At 37.5% G+C, this 21,000-nt stretch overlaps 1 protein-coding gene across 1 annotated transcript in view; it reads left to right on the top strand.

Moving 5' to 3' along the window:
- The window catches only part of LOC141496577 (cadherin-related family member 3-like), a 96,692-nt gene that overhangs the window by 37,054 nt on the left and 38,638 nt on the right, over window positions 1-21,000 (top strand). The window contains exon 5 of the mRNA XM_074199056.1: window positions 18,642-18,736. Within this exon, the coding sequence (XP_074055157.1) occupies window positions 18,642-18,736 (95 nt within the window). The remainder of the gene's footprint in view (window positions 1-18,641; window positions 18,737-21,000) is intronic.

Here is a 21,000-nt window from a genome sequence, read left to right on the forward strand (position 1 = left end):
AAGTGGAGTAGGAAGGTCCCATCGCCCTTAGGATGTGGCAGCAAAACAGATGATAATTGATTTTCTCTAATGTTATTTCTACCGATAAAATCTCAAAATGTTGAGCCATTTGATAGTGCCAAGAATTTTTTGTTTATTCAATAGGCCTTGAAGATCCTGAAAAAACTTTCATTGACAAATTTCAGTTTTAGCCATCCTAAGGCAGTCATATAGGGCTGACACTTTTTTCCCTCTCCTCTGGTCTAGACTTCCCCTGCTATTGTTTGATTGATTAATGTCTGGATTGGATTGGCAGGTGTGGCATACTCCACCAGGACATACTTTTATAAATGGGGCTGATGGCTATTTAAATACTGGTGTGCTATATATAAAGAAAACAATATATATATATATATATATACATACATACATACATACATACATATATATATGTATGTATATATATACATATACATATATATATATATATAATCCAAACAACCAATGAGTTAATCTTGGGAGTGTTTATGTATTTTTAAATAAAGTTATTTTGAAAAAAGTATTTATTAAAAGTTTTTTTTTAATTAGCCAGGCACATTTGCAATGCGATTTGATGATTGAAGTTCATAATAAGAACTCACATTACCAGATAGATTTGAATGGCTAATTAGTATTTAGGGCAGCTAAGTGGCATGGTGGATAGAGTACTGATTCTGCAGTCAGGAAGACCCACATTCAAATATGACTTTGGATGCTAGTTGTGTGACCCTGGCTATGTGATCCTGGGTAAATCACTTTATCCCATTTGCCTCAGTTTCCTCATCCACTCCCGTGTCTGCCATGCAAGCCCCAAATGGGGTTACAAAGAGTTGGATATGAGTAAACAACAAAAAATTTTTCTCCCCCTCTCTCCTGCTATCCCCCTCTCCCCCCTCTTCCTCTTCTCCTCTCCTCCCCCTCTCCCTCTCCCTCTCTCTCCCTCTCCCCTAACACTTTAAGGTTTGCAAAGCTCTTTGCACATGTTACCTCATTTAATCCTCATAAGGACTCTGGGGAGTAGGTACAATTATTAAGCCCATTTTGCAGATAAGAAATTGAGGTTGGAAAAAAAGTTATCTTACTATATAATTACTATATAATTCTGTTATCTCCTATACTTTATTTTTCTTTCTTAAGGATTTCTCTCACATCACATTCAACTTAGATCAAAGTATACCATGGAAACAATGTAAAAACTAACAGACTGTCTTCTGTGGGGGGGGGAGCGAAGGAAGATTAGGTGAAAAATTGTAAAACTCAAAATAAATAAAATCTTAAAAGAAAAAAAAAAGAAATTGAGGTTGGAGAGGTTTAGTGAGTAGCTCAGAGTACCACATCTAGGAATTATCTGAAGCAGGATTTGTATTCATGTCTTCCCAACTTCAAGTCAGACATCCAGCTGTCTGATCATCTTAGTATTTAGAAATAATTTAGAAATTTCTAAATAAAAATTTAGAAAATTTGAGAAATTTAGAAATACTTAAAAAATGTTTTCCTAGCATCAGGGGGCGATGTGTCATCAGAAGTGCTGTCCAAGGTTGCTAGCTTTTGTTGTTCCCCTTCTAGTATTTCTAATGGCTTCTTTTTTCCCAGGATCAAATCCGGTCTCAGACACTTAATAATGACCCAGCTGTGTGGCCTTGGGCAAGCCACCTAACCCTATTTGCCTTGCAAAAAAAAAAAAGCTAAAAAAAATTGAAGACAGGGGTCATTGCTCAGTTTTACATGCATGGAGCACCCTTGCTCAAGTTTGATTTCCAAAAATGGAAGAGGTTTGGAGAGTCCAGAATGAAGAGGCAGGAGAGAATGATTCTTAACTAACAAGAGCTATGAGTTTATCACTGTGTGCATATTACTCTCCAAATCTTTACAGCTAAAATATGCCAGCTGTACCCCCAGATTTAGCTCCTAACTTTCAGTTTTTGATTTTAGTGAGGAGGCATGGGAGAGGGATTTTGATGGGAGAAGGAAGAATGTCTCTATCTCTTTTTTATTTTTATTTTTAAAAAACTTTAATATTTTATTTGTTTGTTTTTCCAACTGCATGCAGTGGTAATTTTTACCAATCCTCTTGCTTCTGCGGTTCTATCTGGGTTTCCTTGGCTTAACCAGGTTAGAGGAAGAACTTGGAAAACCAACAGATTTCTAACCACAATGACCTTAAGTAATTTGGGTGCTGGTAGAGTAAAGGAGTATGTGGGGACCATGAGAGTGGAGGGATGCTTAGGCTGTACCCATTCTGCTCTTGGTGGTTGCAGAGGTTGTAGGAGAGTAAGCTGGGGAAATATTCAAGACACTGTTGCTTGGAATTATACTCAGGGTTGGGTTCTCTGAAGTTGGGGACCTCAGAATCAACCATTTAAAATTCTTTGATCTGCACTGCATTCTTCCACTCTGTCAAATAATCATTAAATGATGTTCTTGATATCGTTTTTATCTTGCTCACTTGAACTCTTTCTAGGACAAAGAAGGCGAGATTCAAGTTCTTAGGTTCTGAATGCTATCTTTCATCAAGGTCTCTCAGGCTACTTGGGCATCCATCCCAGCAGAGAGGTGCATCCAAAGTCTAGTGTCTCTGAGATGTAATGAGACCTCAGGCCACTTCTATGACCTGAAGCTAATTTATAAAGGACAGGTAGAAAGCTGAGGAGGCAAATAAAAAAAGATCATGAATTTTTATTTCCAATTTCAGAAACTGTTGCTCACATAGGAGGTTATCCTGCTTACAGTTTGAGTTGGATGAAGGAGGGAATGACACACAGATGTCCTTATGTAGCTAGGAGTGAGGTCTGGGGACCTTCCACTAAGTGAAGGCAAGCCTGCAAATCTTACAATCCAAGCAACATTTTGTGCAAGGCCATGAGACTGACTAGCAACAGAACTAAAGATGCATTCATTAGCCCTGAGCTCCACTGATCTAGGTGTATGATTTCATAATTTTTTTTAAAATCACCATATTTTATTTTTTAAATCACTTCCATTTCTAAAAATTACCACTCCCACTGCCTTTTGCTCCAATCCTGAGAGTCATCCTCCATAAAAAAGCATTTTAAAAAAAGGAAGAAAAAGAAATGTAGCTCAGCAAAATTAATCAATATGTTAACTGGGTCTGACAATATGCATGATGTTCTGTTCCCATAGTCCTCTCCTTTTGCAATGAAGGGAGGGAAGTCAGATGGCTCACATTAAAGAAAACATGACCTTTCTGAGAAGTGGCCAAGGATGTGATTTTGCAGAAGCCGAGGGGAGCACCAGAGGGTGAGACTTTTGGGGATGACAGCTGCGGAGGTAGAGGGCTGCAGCCAAGCTGAGTTTGCTAGGCTCTATTAAGACAGATGCAGGGCAAATAGGAGCCACAGCAGGGGAATTTCTGGACCACACCAGCTGCTGGCAGAGGAAGCCATGTGTACTCAAGAAGGTTGGCTAGCTGTGGGAAACATGCATTCATCCTCATGGCAAATAGCAAGTTTCCTGAGGATTTTATTGAGAAAGAGGTCCGAAACCCTTCCCCACTGGCCTGTCATCTGTCTGTGGGAGACTATTCTTTGAATATGAGCAAGAATGTTCCTTAATTTTTCTCTATCTCTTTGCTAATTGTTTTATTAGCTACTTTATTATTTGGTCTATGGTTCTTATCCGATCTGGTGTTAGATGGAGAATTAAGCTGGAGTTGCATCTCCTGTTTGTGGGGGGTGGGGGGTGGACCTAGGAGAGAAGGAGCCCTCCTATTCCCATAGAGTTTCTCTTCGACAGCATCATAAATATTTTCAAGGTCAAGAAAAAGTTTTTGTTAGTGAGCCCTTCAATGGACAAAAACTGTCACAATGAATTGTCCTGTATCCTTGGTTTCACAGTAAATAGTTGAGGAGGCAGGATAGGTATCCAGTACTTTTAAAACATAGCAGGAAGGGATTCCTTGTACCGGGAACAGAAGCACAATGGGACATGAGAGGGAGTTCAAAGGTGAAGCATGTCTAGATTAATTCCTAAAATGGTAGACCCTGGGACAGTGTTTTCAAGCAGATCAAGAGGGCCTTGGTAGTAATGGGGGAATTAGCTAGGAAAGAGGAAGAATAAATTCAAGAGAGAAATAATTTAATTCACCTCAAGAATAACTCATTGAAATGGAATGATTCTAGAATTCCTTTTAGCTAAAGTAGTCCAGGGGCAGCTAGGTGGCACAGTGGATAGAGCACTGGCCCTGGAGTCAGGAGGACCTGAGTTCAAATCCAACTTCAGACACTTAATAATTACCTAGCTGTGTGGCCTTGGGCAAGCTACTTAAACCCATTCGCCTTGCAAAAAAATAATCAAACCTAAAGTAGTCCAAAGATATCCTTAGCTAATCACTAATTCTCTTAATGTTTCTCAACCATGAATTATAATTGGCCTCTGGGTAGATTCATTTGAAAGTGGGAGACAAATCCTTAGAGAGAGGGGCAAACTAAGAATACTATTGTTTTAGGAGAGGGGATGGTACGTCATCTTTACTTTATTTTCTGATCTTTGCTAGCCTTCAGATCAATTCCCTTGTCCTCTTTCAGGGTTTGCCTTCTCCTGCCTACTCACCTTAAAATCATTATGGTGCATGGGCCCGCGGGAGACTAGAAAATTTGGTTTATAAATGTCCAAAAAGAAAATCAACTTGCATGTCAGCACTTTTGGCAAAGCTCTGGTTGTCCTACCCTAGTTACAGATCTATCCCAATTTCATAATCAACTGAGGTAATGACTAAAGGAACTACCCACTACTAATGAGAAACTTTTACTTTGATAATCCTTTCCTGACTGCTTCTGGGGAGAGACCTTGAATGGAACCTCATCTCTATAAGAACTCAGTTCAAATCCTTGTAGCAATCATTGAAATAGTGTGTTTATAATTTGCAAATGATTGATCCATCTGAACTCTAACAAGTTGGTTTCATATTCTCCAGTATTCCAGGCCTTGAATTGCCCCAGCTGAAAATAAATATGACTTTCTCTGTTGGGCCGGCTTCCAAGTGTCAACTTTAATAGTCTTGGAAAAATGACCTCAGACTATTTTGAGTATAGACACTCTCTTCACTGTTAGGAGGCTTGTGATTTGAAAGGTTTTTTTAAATCACCTATAATTAAAATTTTTAAGACAAAATGTTCCTATTTTGAAAGAAATATAATTCATATTTATGTAACACTTTAGAATTGGAGAACATTAAAATAAAACATGATTTCTGTGGGATGAATTCCTTTAGATTCTAATCTGAGTTCCAGTTATTAATTCAGTGGCTGGGGGTAATTCCTTTAGTATCTATAAGTATCACTTTTCCTCATTTGTAATATGAGGATAATAGCCCTAAATTATATTACTTATCACATGGGGTTATTCTAAAGGTCAAAAGAAATTGCAGATGTGAAAGTATTTTTATTAGCTATGACAGAAATTTGTCATTTTTATAATAATTGTTTAGATCTGAATAATGATGATGGCTGATATTTATTCAATTTTACAGTATTATAACACTTTATATTCACATCACACTTGAAGTGGGAAAAAATGGGAAAATTGTAGAATTTTCTGCTGACTTGGAGTCATGAGACCTGAGTTTGAATTGTAGAGTAGGGGGAATTGGCATGCATGCAGAGAGCTCCTGATGGTGTCTCCTCATGTAGAAGAGAATGAAGTACTGCTTCCAGGAGAGTTGTTTTGGTGGGGAATGAAATGTATTGGAAAGATGGTGGAGTATGTGCAGATAGTTTGTAACTGGTTCTGGTTTAATAGCCATATGATGGACAATAGCCTTTTTGATAGGTTTTGGTTGAGAAGCCCATATAGAGGAAACTTTCCAAAGACATTGGTATTTTCTTTGTGGTCCTCTCTTGGTTTGACTTCTTTGCTTATGAAACCTAATGAAAGAGAATATTGTCAGAGGAGAGTTCTTGAACCTTATTCTTTCTGAGGCTGAAATGTGACCTTGTGAAAACAGGGCTTGGTCCTTTTGCTTTGCCTTTTGTTCATTTCTATTTTAGGTAAAGGTGATGAATCTGGACATTTTGAACTTGTGAGTTTCAAAAAGTCAGGAGAGAGCCTCCAGGAGACTGGAAATTGGAATAAATGCTGAGTTTTACTATCAAACTAGCATTGTTATTGAATTGACCTCTGAAGTGATCTTGAGAGCCAGTGGTAACTAAAACAAAGATTCATCTGTCAGTCATGCTGCCTCCGGATATGGACACGGTGGAACTAATGCTATGTAGAAACTATGCTGATACCCCCATAGACTGAGGTCATTTGGGAAGAGAGTGCCCCCTGAGGTATTGGAGGAAAATATTTGTCCTTTTGTTACTACTAAATCTTTGAAATAAAATCCTTAAAAAAAGTCAATTGATTTAAAGTAGATAAATGGACCTGGGGTGCTAGTTGCTAGTTCTTAATAATGAAGAACACCACTGGGGGGCATTTGAGTTACTAGTGTTAGAGAAGAAACATCCCTTTCACCCATTCTGGTTTTCTTCTAGAATTCTGAAAGAGAAATGTAGCATTCTGACTCCGAGACAATGGGTCAGAACCTACTTGCTACATTGATTATGTCACTCAGATACTTCCTGGGTCTCAGTTTTCTTCTCTGTCAAATGAGGGTGATGAACTGAAAGATCTCAGAAGTCTCTTCCTAATCTAGATTTTTGAGCCTCTGAACCTTCTGAGTAATTTGTAACCTATATCATTTATATTTTGTGGAAGAGGAAACTGAGTCTCAGAGACATTAAACAATTTATCCATGGTCATGTAGCATATAAGTGTCAGATACAGAATTTTGTCAAATTTTAAATCAAATTTGAAAGTTAGACACCAGATTTGAAACTTAGACACCAAATTTTAATCTTAGATGTACTTATTGAAAAAAGCCAATTAAAGCTTAGGTCATATATAATGACTTTTCAGAAGTTCACCCCCTGAAGATTTTTCCATAGGTTTCCAATCCAAACAGCTAATTAACATCTATCTAAAATAGGCCCTCATTATACAGGTTAGCAGTTTGGAGGGGGATGAGTACCTAAGGTCAAAGAGGTAAACTGAACCCCTTTTGGTTTGGGGCCTTCATTTTCAAGGTTAAATGTCTCCCCAAAGTCACTGGAATATCCAAGGATGACAGTGATCATTGATTGTATTAATGAATTTTTATTTGCTTTTTATGGGAATGTATTAGCTTCAGGACCCAATCAACTAATGAATATTTTGACAATGTGCTGGACAGATTCTAAAAAAAAGAAATCCAGTGGAGAATAACTCCCTAGAATTTCACAGGCATCCACAAAAGATGAAAAGATAACATATCAAAGAAAAAAGAGACATCAACTATTGAAAGTTTGAGTCCCTCCCATCCCTCCAGGTGTATTAATAAACAGGTGCTGCCCACAGGAGATGAACTAATCTTCCACGGCCATAAACAGCATTTTCTCTTGGGCAGGGACAGTGACTGAAAGAGTGACAATGATCAGTTTGGGAACAGAATGTGGTATTTGGAGATTCTAAGAGGAATAATTATTCATATACATCATCAAAAGCCTTCCCAATTACATGGTAGTGAATGAGATGGGATTAACACCACTAATTATGGGTCTGAGCATTTTAATTATATACCCTTCTCTTCAGAGGTTTATAACTCATCTGTAAAACAAACATTAAAGGGGAAAAAGATGAATCTATTAAATGCAAAAGCAGTGCATGTAAATATGGTTTTCAGAATTTTTATGAATCATAACTTATTTTTATCAATAGTTTTAAAGTCTTTATCACAAGGAAGGGACTCAACTTATCTCTTAGATTGCACTTTGATTTTTCAAATCTACATTTTCCACATTTGCAAGTTTTGGTTTCATATGTGGTCAAAACACATCAAGAGTGTGTATGTGTGTGTGTGTGTGTGTGTGTGTGTGTGTGTGTCTGTATCTACAGATATGTATATCTAAATATCTATATTGTTATATACCCATGAAATGAGCACTTTTAAAATATCTCATTTCTTTTTGTATTTATTTTATGGGTAAAATTGATAAGTAAAATATTATTTTGACCATAATGTTTAATTAATCACTGTACTGAAATGAGCTGAATAATTGCCAAATTTCCAATCTTTTTATACTGTGTCTACATAGTACATCATCCTTTTCTACTAAATAGCTACCAAATTACATTGGTTTCAATATAAGATAATAAGTTTAGGGCCAGAGGGAGTTTAAATTAGGATTTGGAATCAGAATGCTTCTTCCATTTCACTCTCTATGATCTCAGGCAAGTCACATTGCAAAGATCCATATTTCAGAGTTAATTTTCTCATCTGCAAAACAAAGATTGTTGACCAGAACACTTTTAAATCAAAGGATCATTGCCTTTCATGCCTTACCTGATGAAGTCTTTGAATCCCTTCTCAAAATAATGCATATATATATATATATATTATATATGTTTCCTTTGTAAACCAAAGTTTACAAAGAAAACCAATTATTAAATGTAATTTCAGTTGATAGCTATTAATGCTCTAAATCCTCTTCTATTTCTAAATCTATGATCCCGTGAACCCTCCCCCCCCCATCATTTTACCGAGGGGGGAAACTGAGGTCTGGAGAATTGCTAGTGATTTGCTCAAACTCACCCAGGTGATGAGGAGTTGAGCCTCTATACTTTAAACTTCTAAAGCCTTCAAACTCTTGGTTCAGTACCATACTTTTATACTTTCATGAAACTCTGCCTATATAGGCCTGAAAACAATTTCAGAGAAATATACTTATTTCTTAAGTGGGATCACTAAAACTGGCTGCTCTGTCAGAGATATAGCTATGAATTTTTATACCTGGGGCAAGTAGCGTAAGAATCATTTCAAATGAGGTAAAGATTCTACTTCGTCAAGGGAAGTCGGAGATCTTGGGACACTGGTGTAGGTAGGGGTCAACTAGGGATACAGATGGAATGGGGAATATTGTAATCGGATGGAAAGGGGAAGGAACTGTTATCTAATAATTTTCTGATGCTCTGTTGCTTCTATGCTACTGTTGAATGATTGCAAGCTCTGTCTATGACTTCTAACTTTAGAGCTCTGGGTCAAACTCCCACCCTAGTTAAGGCTCTGATCAATGAGCCTTTTTGGCAACAAACAAAAAGTTAACATTGAAATGATTTCACTTTCTGATTACATTTATAGAAAGAAAAACAAATGACATCAAAAGCAATTTCTTTGTAAATTTTTTTGGGAAAGTATTTAGTTATCATGTGTCACTTTCAATAATGTTTTTCCAATAAAACTTAATTGAAAATGACTTTGAAACTAATGTAGTTTGTTTTCCATCATGAGATAATAATAAATTCATCCATTCAAGGATGCAAATGGAAGGACTACAAACAGATGAGAAATAGGATTTTAAAAATAATTTAAACAAATTTTTTGTGATAGAGTGGGAGTAAGAATTAGAAAAAGAGCTGGAGGAAAAAGAGGGAAAGAGAGAAAAGTGAAGGGCACCACTGAGGAACTGTGAGATAGGAAAAGAAGATGGTCTGGTCATATGACAAAAAAGGAGGGATGGCAAGGGGACAGCTAGAGTTTCCTGCTGGTACTCTTACAATGACTAACAAAGTAGAACACTGGAAAGTTCTCCAACATATTGGATCAACCAACAATAAACATTTATTAAGCACCTACCAACCATTGTGCTAAACTCAGTATTGCAAAAAAGAAAAAAGACAAAAGACAACCTCTGTCATTATGGAGCTAGCAATCTAATGCAAATAAATATATACAAAGCACATTTTATATTACATAAATAGGAAATAATTAAACAAAAGGAAGGCACCAGAATTGAGAGGGATTGGGGCCCTTGTGGTGAACCTTGACGACAATTTGGCTAAGAGTCACAAAAGATGGTCTGTATACAAAAGCTGTAATCTATACTATGAGAGAGAATGCACAAATTGATGAGTCAACAGATCTATTTGTTTTGATTTCAGTATGTACAATCATGTTCTTTTAATGTTGTGTTGCATGTGTTTCAGGCTCATAGACCAAAGTGTTTTGAATTTGGTTTCTAGTATTAATAATAAGACCTTATATTAAGTATTTTTTCTCATCTACATAGGCAAACAAAACAATGGAAACAATGCTTTTGGCCAAACAATAAAGTATTTTGGAAGATAGCTATGGCCAATATATTTTTCAAGTGTTGTATATGAATCAGCAAAAAGAGGAAAATTGACAAGATCTCCATTAGTTTAAAAAGATAAGGGAGACAAAAGGGTATTTTCCCTGTCAACTATCTAGGAAAGGTCTTCAAATCTTCACTTTAGGTAGAGACTTTGAGCCAAAAAACAGTAAACAGAGTGAATATTGGGATCACCTTAAATTTGTGGTTTATTTCCCTCGTAATTATAAAACTAGCTCTCTCATCCACAAGATGGCATGCAAGTTTATAACATTCATGGCATAGTGACCATGATACTGCTAAATCATCTTCAAGATTTCTACCAATATTGAATGGTTGTAAGAATGAGAATTTACAGCACAGAGTTTTACATATTCCCTATTGTTATGTTACTTATACCTTTAACTATTGCCACAAAAAATTGAAAAGTTATTTTTGCTTCAGGAATCACAAAATTACAATCTCAGTTCTTTCTTAGACAATATTAAGACATGGGTTTGTGCTTTATGGTTTTGGTGATGATTTATGTGAATTGTCTCACTTTTATAATCATTTATTAAGTACCCATTATGTGCAAAACACTACTAAATACTTATCCCCTCATGAAAACCCTGGAATACAGGGACCATTATTCTACCCATCTTACAGATGAGAAAACTGAGACAGAGTGGTTAATGACTGTGCCAGGGTCACATTTGAACTTGAGTCTTCCTGACTTGAGTCCAGGGCTCTATCCACTGTGCCACCTACCTGTCTCTCAACAAACTTGTGAGGTATATACCATAGGAATGTTACCCATGAGGAAACAGGAATTCAGAGGCCTCACATTACTTGCCAAAAAGCATTCAGCTAGTTAGTAAAAAAAAAAGAGAGGAATTCTAATTTAGGTCTTCTGGTCCCCAAACCCCCTACACTAACAGCATGGGTCACACATCAGATGTTTAAATTAAGTATAGATTTTTGCAGGATAATTCTATAGGAAGATGATCATATTAACCAATCAATAGACATTTATTAAATGGCTACTATGGGCCAGGCTCTGTGGTTAGCTCTGGGATTAAAAAAAAAAGACAAGACAGTTCCTGCCCTCAAGGAATTTATAATCTTATAAATTTTCTTGAGTTTCTTAAGTTTGGGTACAAGCACTTTCTGTATTTCTGTATTTTCTTTTTTTTTTCATTTTTTTTGGCCTGAGTATTTGCAAGGGAGTCGAAAACTTTTTTAGCTGGATAAATTCTCAGGGTTTATATGGGTAAAAGCAGGAAATAATGATTTTCTGAAGAAATTCCCCAAATTATATCTAATTTCTGATAGTAGAATTGGAGAGACATCATAGAAAGCTATTAAATTACAAATATAAGGGAGATGACTGGTATCTAAATATGATAAATAGTTCTGTACCCCACAATGTTTCACCAAAATATTTGTTTCAAACCATAAATGCTGCCATAACAAAAGGAGCTTTGGATACAGTTTGTCCTGGGAAATTATCATGTAGACAAAGTCTTAAAAATAGTATTGGATTCTGCCCCTCATGGAAGAACCTTGTGATGGTTGTGATATAGGCCTCAATGTATCTTGTTCCTGGTTCATATTTGTGCATATCTAATGCTGTATGCTCAGGTGGCAAAGGATACTCTCCCTTCCTCTTTCCTTTAATTCTTTCCCTTCATTCCTTCCCTTTGTTCTTTGTTCCTTCTTTCCTCTCATCCTCATCTTCTTTTTCCTCCTCCTCCTCCTCTTCTTCCTCATCTTTTCTCCTCTTCCTCTTCCTTATTTCTTCTTCCTTCTTCTTTTCTTCTCCTTCTCCTTCTTCTTTCTTCTTCACCTTTTCTTCTTCTCCTTCTCCCACCCTTCCTCTGCCTCTCTATCTGTCTCTGTGTCTCTGTCTTTCTCCCTCCTTCCCCCTCCCCTGAGCTGAAAATGCAGCAGCAACTTATGAACTTGACCCCCAATGCTGATCAGAAGCTTTAACCTGTTTCCGATCAGGTCTGCTTTGCCCTCCTTATGCATCCTGATGGACCCCATTCCTGGGACTTTATCCTGTTGGTACCAGACTTGGGGGGCTACCTAATCCAATTGAGCTCTCCTGCACCCTAGGACTTCCAAATTCAAGAAATCTGATACCACTAACTTCCTGAGAAACAGGGACTGCAGGAGTATGCCACCCCGCCTTGTACCGCTCAATTCAACGAGCATTTATTAAGTTTCTGTCTTTTGTTAGGCCCCAAGGATACAAAGATAAAGTTATTATTTGGTGATTAATCGCATCTAGGTATAGTTGTGTGGAACAACTGGCGAGGCCTTTTGCCAGATGTTGAAACATAGAGAGAGAGGGAGAGGGGGGATTCATGCTGAAAGCATCTGAGCAATTTCAATTTCAATTCAATTCACTTCAATTTAACAACATCCCTTTTAACTCCTGGGGAAATGAAGGCAAAAGGCAATCTCTGCCCTCAAAGATCTCACATTCTTATAAGAGTTACAATAGGTAAACAGCTATCTACCTGGAAGACATATATGGTGTAAATTTGAGGCAATCTCAGAGAGAAGGTGCTAGAAGTGAGGCAGACCAGGCTAGACCTCCTACAGAAGGGAGGAGCTGAGCCTTGGAGGAACCTAAGCTGGCCAAGAGGTGGAGATGAGGAAGGAGCCTTCTCTAGGCATGGGAACAGCTAGGGAGGAGACTCAGATGTGGGAAATGGAGGATCATAGGTAGGGAATAGCTTTGTGCTCCTTCTTCTGCATGTAACTCTAATGGCAATGCCAACTCCTACCCTCCTTCCTTTCTCCATGGTAAGAGCCTCTGGAACTCTTTCACCTTGTCATGGCTTCTGTTTTGTAACTTCTTCTAAGCTTCACGCCTGCTGCTGACTGCCACTTCTCTCTCTGTGTCTCTTTTTCTTTCCTCTCTGCCTCTCTGTGTCCTCTCTTCCCTGCTCTTCTCTGTACTTTTCAGGCAATCGGGAGACTCCTTTCCTTCTTGATGATAAAGTGACCTATTGAAGACTTGATCCAGACACTTCCTTCTGTATACTTACTGCTCCCAAAGTATCTTTTTTTGGTAACCAGAGTATTTACAAAGACTTAAAAAATTATTTAAGGCAATGGGTTTAAGTGACTTGCCCAGGGTCACACAGCTAGGCAATTATTAGGTGTTTGAGTCTGAATTTGAAGTCAGGTCCTCCTGGCTCCAGGGCCAGTGCTGTATCCATGATGCCACCTAGCTGCCCCTTAAAAGACTTAAAAACCCTTATTTCTAGGTTTGAGGCTATTCCTGTGTACCTGGCTAAGGCAGGTTTGGACTGTGTAAGCAGCCTGGCCTTATGGATGGAAGGCGGGCCTTTGAGGCAAGACAGAGTGAGCTTAAATTCTATTTCCAACACTTGGCCGTGTGACCTGAACAAGTTACAAGAACCCAGGGAAATCCCTAAGAATTGCTCATTTTTATCCATAGGCAGCCAGGTGGCAAATGGTACTGGGATATGCTGTCCTTTAGTAGATGGAAACAACAGAACTTAGAATTTCATGAAGAGAATTTGTTAAAATATGAGAAAGCACTATGCTTGGAGTCAGGATGATTCATTTTTGCGAGTTCAAATCCAGCCTCAGACACTTACTAGCTGGGGAAGTCACTTAACCCTGTTTGCCTCAGTTTTCCTTCTCTGTCAGTTTAGGAGGAAAAGGAAATGGAAAACCAGAATTGTCAAGAAAATTCCAAATGGAGGCATAAAGAGACTGAAATAACTGAATAATAGCACTTCTTCACTCCCATCCCAGTGTTCTAATCATCATACCACACTGTGGAAATTTTCTAATTCAGTCCATACTGTTCATAATTAATATGTGAAAGGAATACTCTACCTCCTCTTTTATACTCTATTAGTCTTTCTAAAAGCAGAACAAGCCATGTGATATTGAGGGATATTGAACATTACTCTTCATTTCTTGGGGTGCCCTGGCCAAAGAACATCATCAAGTGACCAGCCTAGTCATGGTGAAGCTAGACCTCAGAAAGCACAAGACCTAAAGGGTGATGGAGAAGCCCTTATTGTCCACGAGCATAGTGTGAAATACAACAAACCAGGTAATATGAAGAACAGCCGGGATTAAGGATATGTCATAAAAAATACTTATGAATGGAATTAAAAGGGCTGATGGAGTGATCACTGTGAAGGACACCTGCTGAATGGTCTGAGTGCTCCATTCATATTCTTTGGCTGTCAAGAGGAAGTGAGGAATCACTCCCCTCCCAACCTCTACCCCCACCCCTAGAATTTTAGGTAGACCTCCAGGGGTGAACATGGGTGAAGCCATGGGCAAGAATTATATGGGATGGGCAAACATGGCTAGGTTGGGATCTGCATGTTGGAAGGAATACTGTCATTAAAGAAATCACAAAGATATTGGAGTAGTAAATGCTATATGTAAGAAAACCACTACCCTAGGCATTGGGTGTGCAAAGTTCCCTCCAAGGGAACTGTTCTCACTCTACACTCTTATCTTGAACCATGAAAGAATCCTGAAGTCCTGAAATCTATAACTACTCTTAGGAGAATACCAAGCTAGTGGAACATTGCAAGGTGGCCTTACTTTTATCATTTGTATTTAGCTTCAAAGTTAGATTTGGCATTTTTAACTCCCGCTCCCAAGCTCCTAGACATCAAATAACCATTGATGAATAGCTCAAATAAGGGACTGCAATTTTGACCCCCCACAAAATGGTGGATGGGATCTCACTAGAGGATTAATTCACCAATGTCTTTTTCCTGTTGCATATACACTGAAGACAGCAGCCTTAGTGGGCCTCTAGTGTTATCTCATTAGTCCTTAGGCTTCTGATAAAAGACTAATATTAACCATGTGTTGAGCACATTAGCCCCTGGAGAAATTTCAGCCAGCAGAATGAATGGAAGTTGACTGGTCTAGGCACGAGTTCATTTCTCTCAACTTATGTTAGCTCTTTTTACCCCATTGATAATTCATTGAGGTGACTTTTTATTGCTTTCACAGTTATTTTCTGGTTGCTTAGCAACAGAACTCTGTACACCATAGATGTATGATCTTATTGCCACTGAATTCTACCACCATCAATTGGAGGTTAAAAAAAAAAGACAATCTTATTTTATGAACTGCTGAACAGCTCTTAGGTATTTAGTTGATAAAATAACTCACCTTTCTGGAACCCTTTACAGTTTCTAGGGTGCTTTCCCCATGATAACTCTATATGGTTGGTAGTGCAGGTACGTTTATCTCCTTTTTTCCCCTAAGACCCCCCACACCCCCCCACCCCTTTCCAGGTGAGAATAATACAACTCAAAGTTTACTGTCAAAGAGCTAGAAGGAAGGATTTCCACCAAAGGCTTCTGATACCACGTTGTTTCCTAGACACCATGCTGACTTTTATATTACTCCAAACACCAAGAAGCATCTAATTTGTTATAGCAATTCCTTCAGAAGCTATAAACAAATATAGGATACCTTACAAAAGGTCTCTCTCTCTCTCTCTCTCTCTCTCTCTCTCTCTCTCTCTCAACCATAGGGGAATCCATTAGTGGGGGGGGGGGAAATAGAGGGATTGATGATCTAGTAACTATCATATTTTTACAAAAACTTCTCATTAAATGTTGAGCTCTGTTGAGTCTAACTGGAAAAGAGCAGCATATATGATCAGAACTCTATAAATTTGGAACCCTGGGGCAAAGCCCAGATCCCACACTTATTATAACTTTCTTTGTGACAGATTTTCATCTTATGATTGTTTATTAAGGTTAGATTCTCTTGTACCACAGAATGGCTAGACATCAATTTTTGTTTTGTAATTAAGTATGCTTTATTTCCCTACCAGCAGAAATACCCTATCTCTAAGATGTACCTTTTACAAGTGTCTATTTTTTGAGTATCATAGGAAAAGTATTCAATTATTAATTATTATTATGAAAATTTTTCCAGAAAGAAAGCATTTTAAGTTAGTCATATGAAATGAAATGATTTGAGTGTACATTCCATTTTCCTCTCAGACCAAGCTTTCTTCTTCTTCTTTTTTTGTTTAAGGCAATAGGGTTAAATGACTTACCTAAGGTCACACAGCTAGGTAATTATGAAGTGTCTGAGGCTGTATTTGAACTCAGGTCTTCCTGACTCTAGGGTCAGTGCTCTATTCATTGTGTCGCCTTGTTGACCATCTCAGAACAAACTTGAGATTAACATTGTAAAATTTAAATTTAAATTATCATTGTAACATTAGAAAGTAGCTGGGGTGGCTAGGTGGCACAGTGGATAGAGCACCTGCCCTGGAGTCAGGAGGACCTGAGTTCAAATTTGACCTCAGACACTTCATAATTACCTAGTTTGTATGACTTTGGGTAAATCACTTAACTCATTGCCTTGAACCCCCCCCCCAAAAAAAAAAAAGAAAGCAGCCACAGTGAATCAGTTTGAAGGGCGTTGGGGATTCCTGACAGTTATCTCCTTGAGAAATTATTGGAAAAAAGAATAATGACAAAGTTAAACAACCTTAAGACCAGGACAGTTGACGCCTGAATTTAGACACAATAATGAAACAAAAAAACTTAGGACACTAGGATATGAAAAGCCAAATTTTAAACAATAACTTTTGCAAATTTACTTTTGAAAAATTGTCTTAAGTTTTATCCCTTTTCCTGTAAGAACTAATCTTGACATTGTTTGGTTAAGATTATTAGATCAAGATGACCTGGAAAAGAACCATAAAAACAAGTCAAGGAAATTTTACAAGTTATTATAAGTCGGTAGGCCCAGTTGGAAAACAAGAGATTGATGTTAGCATTCCATACTCGAGACTTTCCCATAATTACACAATTGTTACAGTTTGCAGTCACGCTCTGACCCGGAGAAACCAATATTCCAGTTTTGACTCAAGTACACAGTGTCTCAATAATTGCAGATATGCAACTTAAAAAACACTATACCTGTGGTCCAGATAGATGTCCATTATATAATCCACACAAGTTAAATTTTGGTGATCTTTATCCTCGGAATGTAGACTGGGTGGATAGGAATTAGATGATGCCTGTATTCAATAAATCCACTGTATCCTAGGCCTTTGAGATGGATGTGAACATGGGCAATCAAAGATCTTTTTAAAGTCCCGGTCTGACCTTTGTTACTCTCTTCTTAATAAACTTTAGTGGCTTCCTATCACCTTTAGGATCAAATATAAAATCTCTGTTTGACTTTTTAAAAATGCTGTATTTTATATTTTTTTATACATTTACCAATTACACTTAAAATTTTATTTTTTTTGGAAAAAAAATCATTTTCAGTTCCAAATCCTCACTCTCCTCCTCCTCTCTTGATTGAGAGAACAAGAAATATTATACATATGAAGCCTTGAAAAAAACATTTTCACATTAGCCATATTGCAAAAGAAAAAAAATAAAATGAAAAAAAATATGCTTCAATCTCCCCTCAGAGTTCATCACTTGTCTCTCTGGAGGTAGATAATATTTCATGAGTTCTTTGCTATTGTTGTGGATCATTGTATTGATGAGAGTAGCTAGGTCTTTCACGGTGTATCATTGTTACAATATTGCTGTTACTGTGTATAATGCTCACTTCCCTTTGTATAAGTTTCTATATGTCTTCCCAGATTTTTCTGAGAACATTCCACTTATTACTTCTTATAGCAGAATCATCATCATATTTCCACAACTTGTTCATTCATTCATTCTTCAACTGATGGTCATCATCTCAATTTTCAGTTCTTTTCCACCATCTGCTACAAATATTTTTGTCCACATAGGTCCTTTTCCTTTGATCTTTCTGGGATACAGACCCAGTAGTGATATTACTGGGTCAAAGGGTGCGCACAATTTTATAGCCAGAATCGTCCTTCAGAATAGTTGAATCAGATCACAACTCCACTAACAGTGCATTAGTATCCTCATTCCCTTTCCTCCATGCCCCCCCACCCCCAATCCCTGCTATTTTTTCATTTCTTTTTCTTCGTGTTAGTCAACTTTGTTTGACATTCTAGATTGTTTTTTGTCTTTCCAGACTTCTCATACCTTTCTCCTGTCAACTTACTCTGCATTCTAGTGATACTGGTGGTTCTTCACACAAGATATGCCATCTTCTAACTCTGGACATTTCCCCTATTATTCCCTATTCTGGAAAGGCTCTCCATCCTCATCTTCACCTTCTGGATTCTCTTATGTCTCAGTTAAAATTCTTCTTTTATAGGAAATCTCTCCTGATTTTCCCTTAATGTTAGTTGCCTTTTTTCCAAAAATTGTTCTATTTATATCTATGCAGTTATTTGTGTGTTGTCTCTCCCATTGGACTATAAGCTCTTTGAATGCAGGGACTCCCCTCCCCCCCTTTTTTTGGATCTTTAGCACTTTTCACAGTGTCTGGCATATAGTAGGTGTTTAATAAATGCTTGTTGACTTGACTTTTCTATTTATCACCCAACAGTACTTCCTTTTCCCGGAAGATGCAGGATTCATCATTGACAGTATTGGAACCATATCTACAACAAGGATTTTTGATTTCAGTGGAGACCCCAAAAGGTAAATAATGTAGGTAGATTTTGCCCAATGTCAACGTTCCTTTTCTGGAAATTTCCTTTTTTCTGTACTTTTTCCACCATCCCTTGTTCTATTCCTATTCTGTAAATGTTTTTTAAAATCCATAGAGGATATTGAAAATAAAGTTATTATTTGACTCTTTGCCTATATTTTTGCTACTGTTGACTTGTAGAAAGAAGAAAACGTGGTGCAATAATGTTTGTCCTTTATTTTTTATTTTTATTTTTTATGTTTTTGTGTTTTTTTTGCAAGGCAAATGGGGTTAAGTGGCTTGCCCAAGGCCACACAGCTAGGTAATTATTAAGTGTCTGAGACCGAATTTGAACCCAGGTACTCCTGACTCCAAGGCCAGTGCTTTATCCACCATGCCACCTAGCTGCCCCTCTTTATTTTTTGAAGAAGACCATGACATCAGGAAGGTGATGCCATGACAAGCATGTGAATTGAGTTTTGAGTGTGTGGGGTTGTGTTTAATCACCAGCCTCACTTTCTTCTCCAGAGCCATCTGGGTCCAGTGGTCAGATAGAAATCAGTATGACTGGAGATGGTCCTGGATGTTTGGCAGTCAGGGTGGAGTGACTTGTCCAAGGTCACACAGCTAGTGAGAGTCAAGTGTCTGAGGCCAGCTTCAACCAGTAAAAACATGTTGGATTTGTAATCAAAGAATTGGATTCAAATGCCAACAATTCAATTCAGTAAGCAATTACTGTTTAATTGTGTGCAAAAAATTATGCTTGGGTTCTAAAGATCCCAAACCAAAAACAAAATAGTCCCTATCTGCTAAGAGCTTATATGTTCTACGTCGGGATGGAAGGCAGGGAGTCAGAACACATAAGTGACCTTTGTAATTCATCTATTGTGATACTGGGCAAGTCATTTAAAATCTCTAAGCCTCAGTTTCCTCATTTGAAACTTGAATGAGCAGTATTAGACAATCTCTGAGGTCTCCCCCAACTCTAAATGCATGATTAAATTTATTTTTCCATCTTAGTTTCTTCTGTCCCATTTAGAATTCACTGACCCACAATGGGGGTGCATAGAATCAAGACTGGATGTGCTTTCTGTAAGCCTATGGCCCAGGGAGATGGAGTCTTGTTTGGTAAGAATGGCTATGGACAAAAACATTTCCATTACAGTCCAATGAACCTTAAAATTTACTAGACTAATATCTTCTAGTTTCCTCTGTAGGATCACAACTGCCAAATGGGGAGGCATTACATACTGTTATTATTTCTTATTTAATGTTGATTTTAGGAGTTTCCTAGGCCCCAGGGTACTTTACAGAAAATGATAATGTAGCAATAAGCCACTCAATCCCAGTTTCTTGTGACCCTGAACTCTACCACCTCCACAGGTTGAAGAAGTTGTACTCTTTACTTGCTTTACCTACAGCCTCAGCAGCCAGACTTCAGCAGAGACCTTTATGACAATAGAAAGAATGGAATTAGGCCTCAAGGCACTAAACATCTATCTATATCTTTTTTTTTGGCTACAAAATTCCTTAATTTACAGTGATTGATTTTTTTGGGGGGACAACTGACTAAAATATGTATTCAATGTTCTCAAGTCCAAAGAAACCTAGAGAAAAATGAAAATGGATGATTTCTAAAAAAATGTATTGTGTTTACTGCTGGAGTTCAATGAATTCTCAGTCTCATCAGTAAGTATTTTTCCCTCTAGCATTGCAGATTATAATGCATCTATGCTTGCCTATCCTGTCCATTCTCATAGAATCATAAATTTAGAACTAAGGGGTCTTGGAGATTATCAAGGATACCTCCTTATTTTGGAAGTGCAGGACCACATAGTTACTAAGTGTTTGAGGCAGAATTTGAACTCAGATCTTTTCAATTAGATGTTTCACATTTTCTTCTAATTTTTCATTCTTTTGGTTTTGAAGTATTGTGTCTTGACTTCTTGTATAGTCAGCAGCTTCTTTTAGTTCTATTCTACTTCTGAAGGATTTGTGTTCATCAGAGAGCTTTCTTATCTCCTTTTCCATCTGGCCAATTCTGCTTTTTAAAGTGTTCTTCTCCTCAATTACTTTTTGAATTGTTTTATCCATTTGACTTATGCTGGTTTTTAACATGTTATTTTCTTCAGCATTTTTTTGGATCTCCTTGACTAAACTGCTGACTTCTTTTTTCATGTTTTTCCTGCATCCCTCTCATTTCTTTTCCTAATTTTTCTTCTATTTCTCTTACTTGATTTTCAAAATATTTTTTGAGCTCTGTCATAGCCTGAGC

This window comes from Macrotis lagotis, chromosome 8 (assembly GCF_037893015.1).
Source record: "Macrotis lagotis isolate mMagLag1 chromosome 8, bilby.v1.9.chrom.fasta, whole genome shotgun sequence".
Taxonomy (NCBI): Eukaryota; Metazoa; Chordata; class Mammalia; order Peramelemorphia; family Peramelidae; genus Macrotis; species Macrotis lagotis.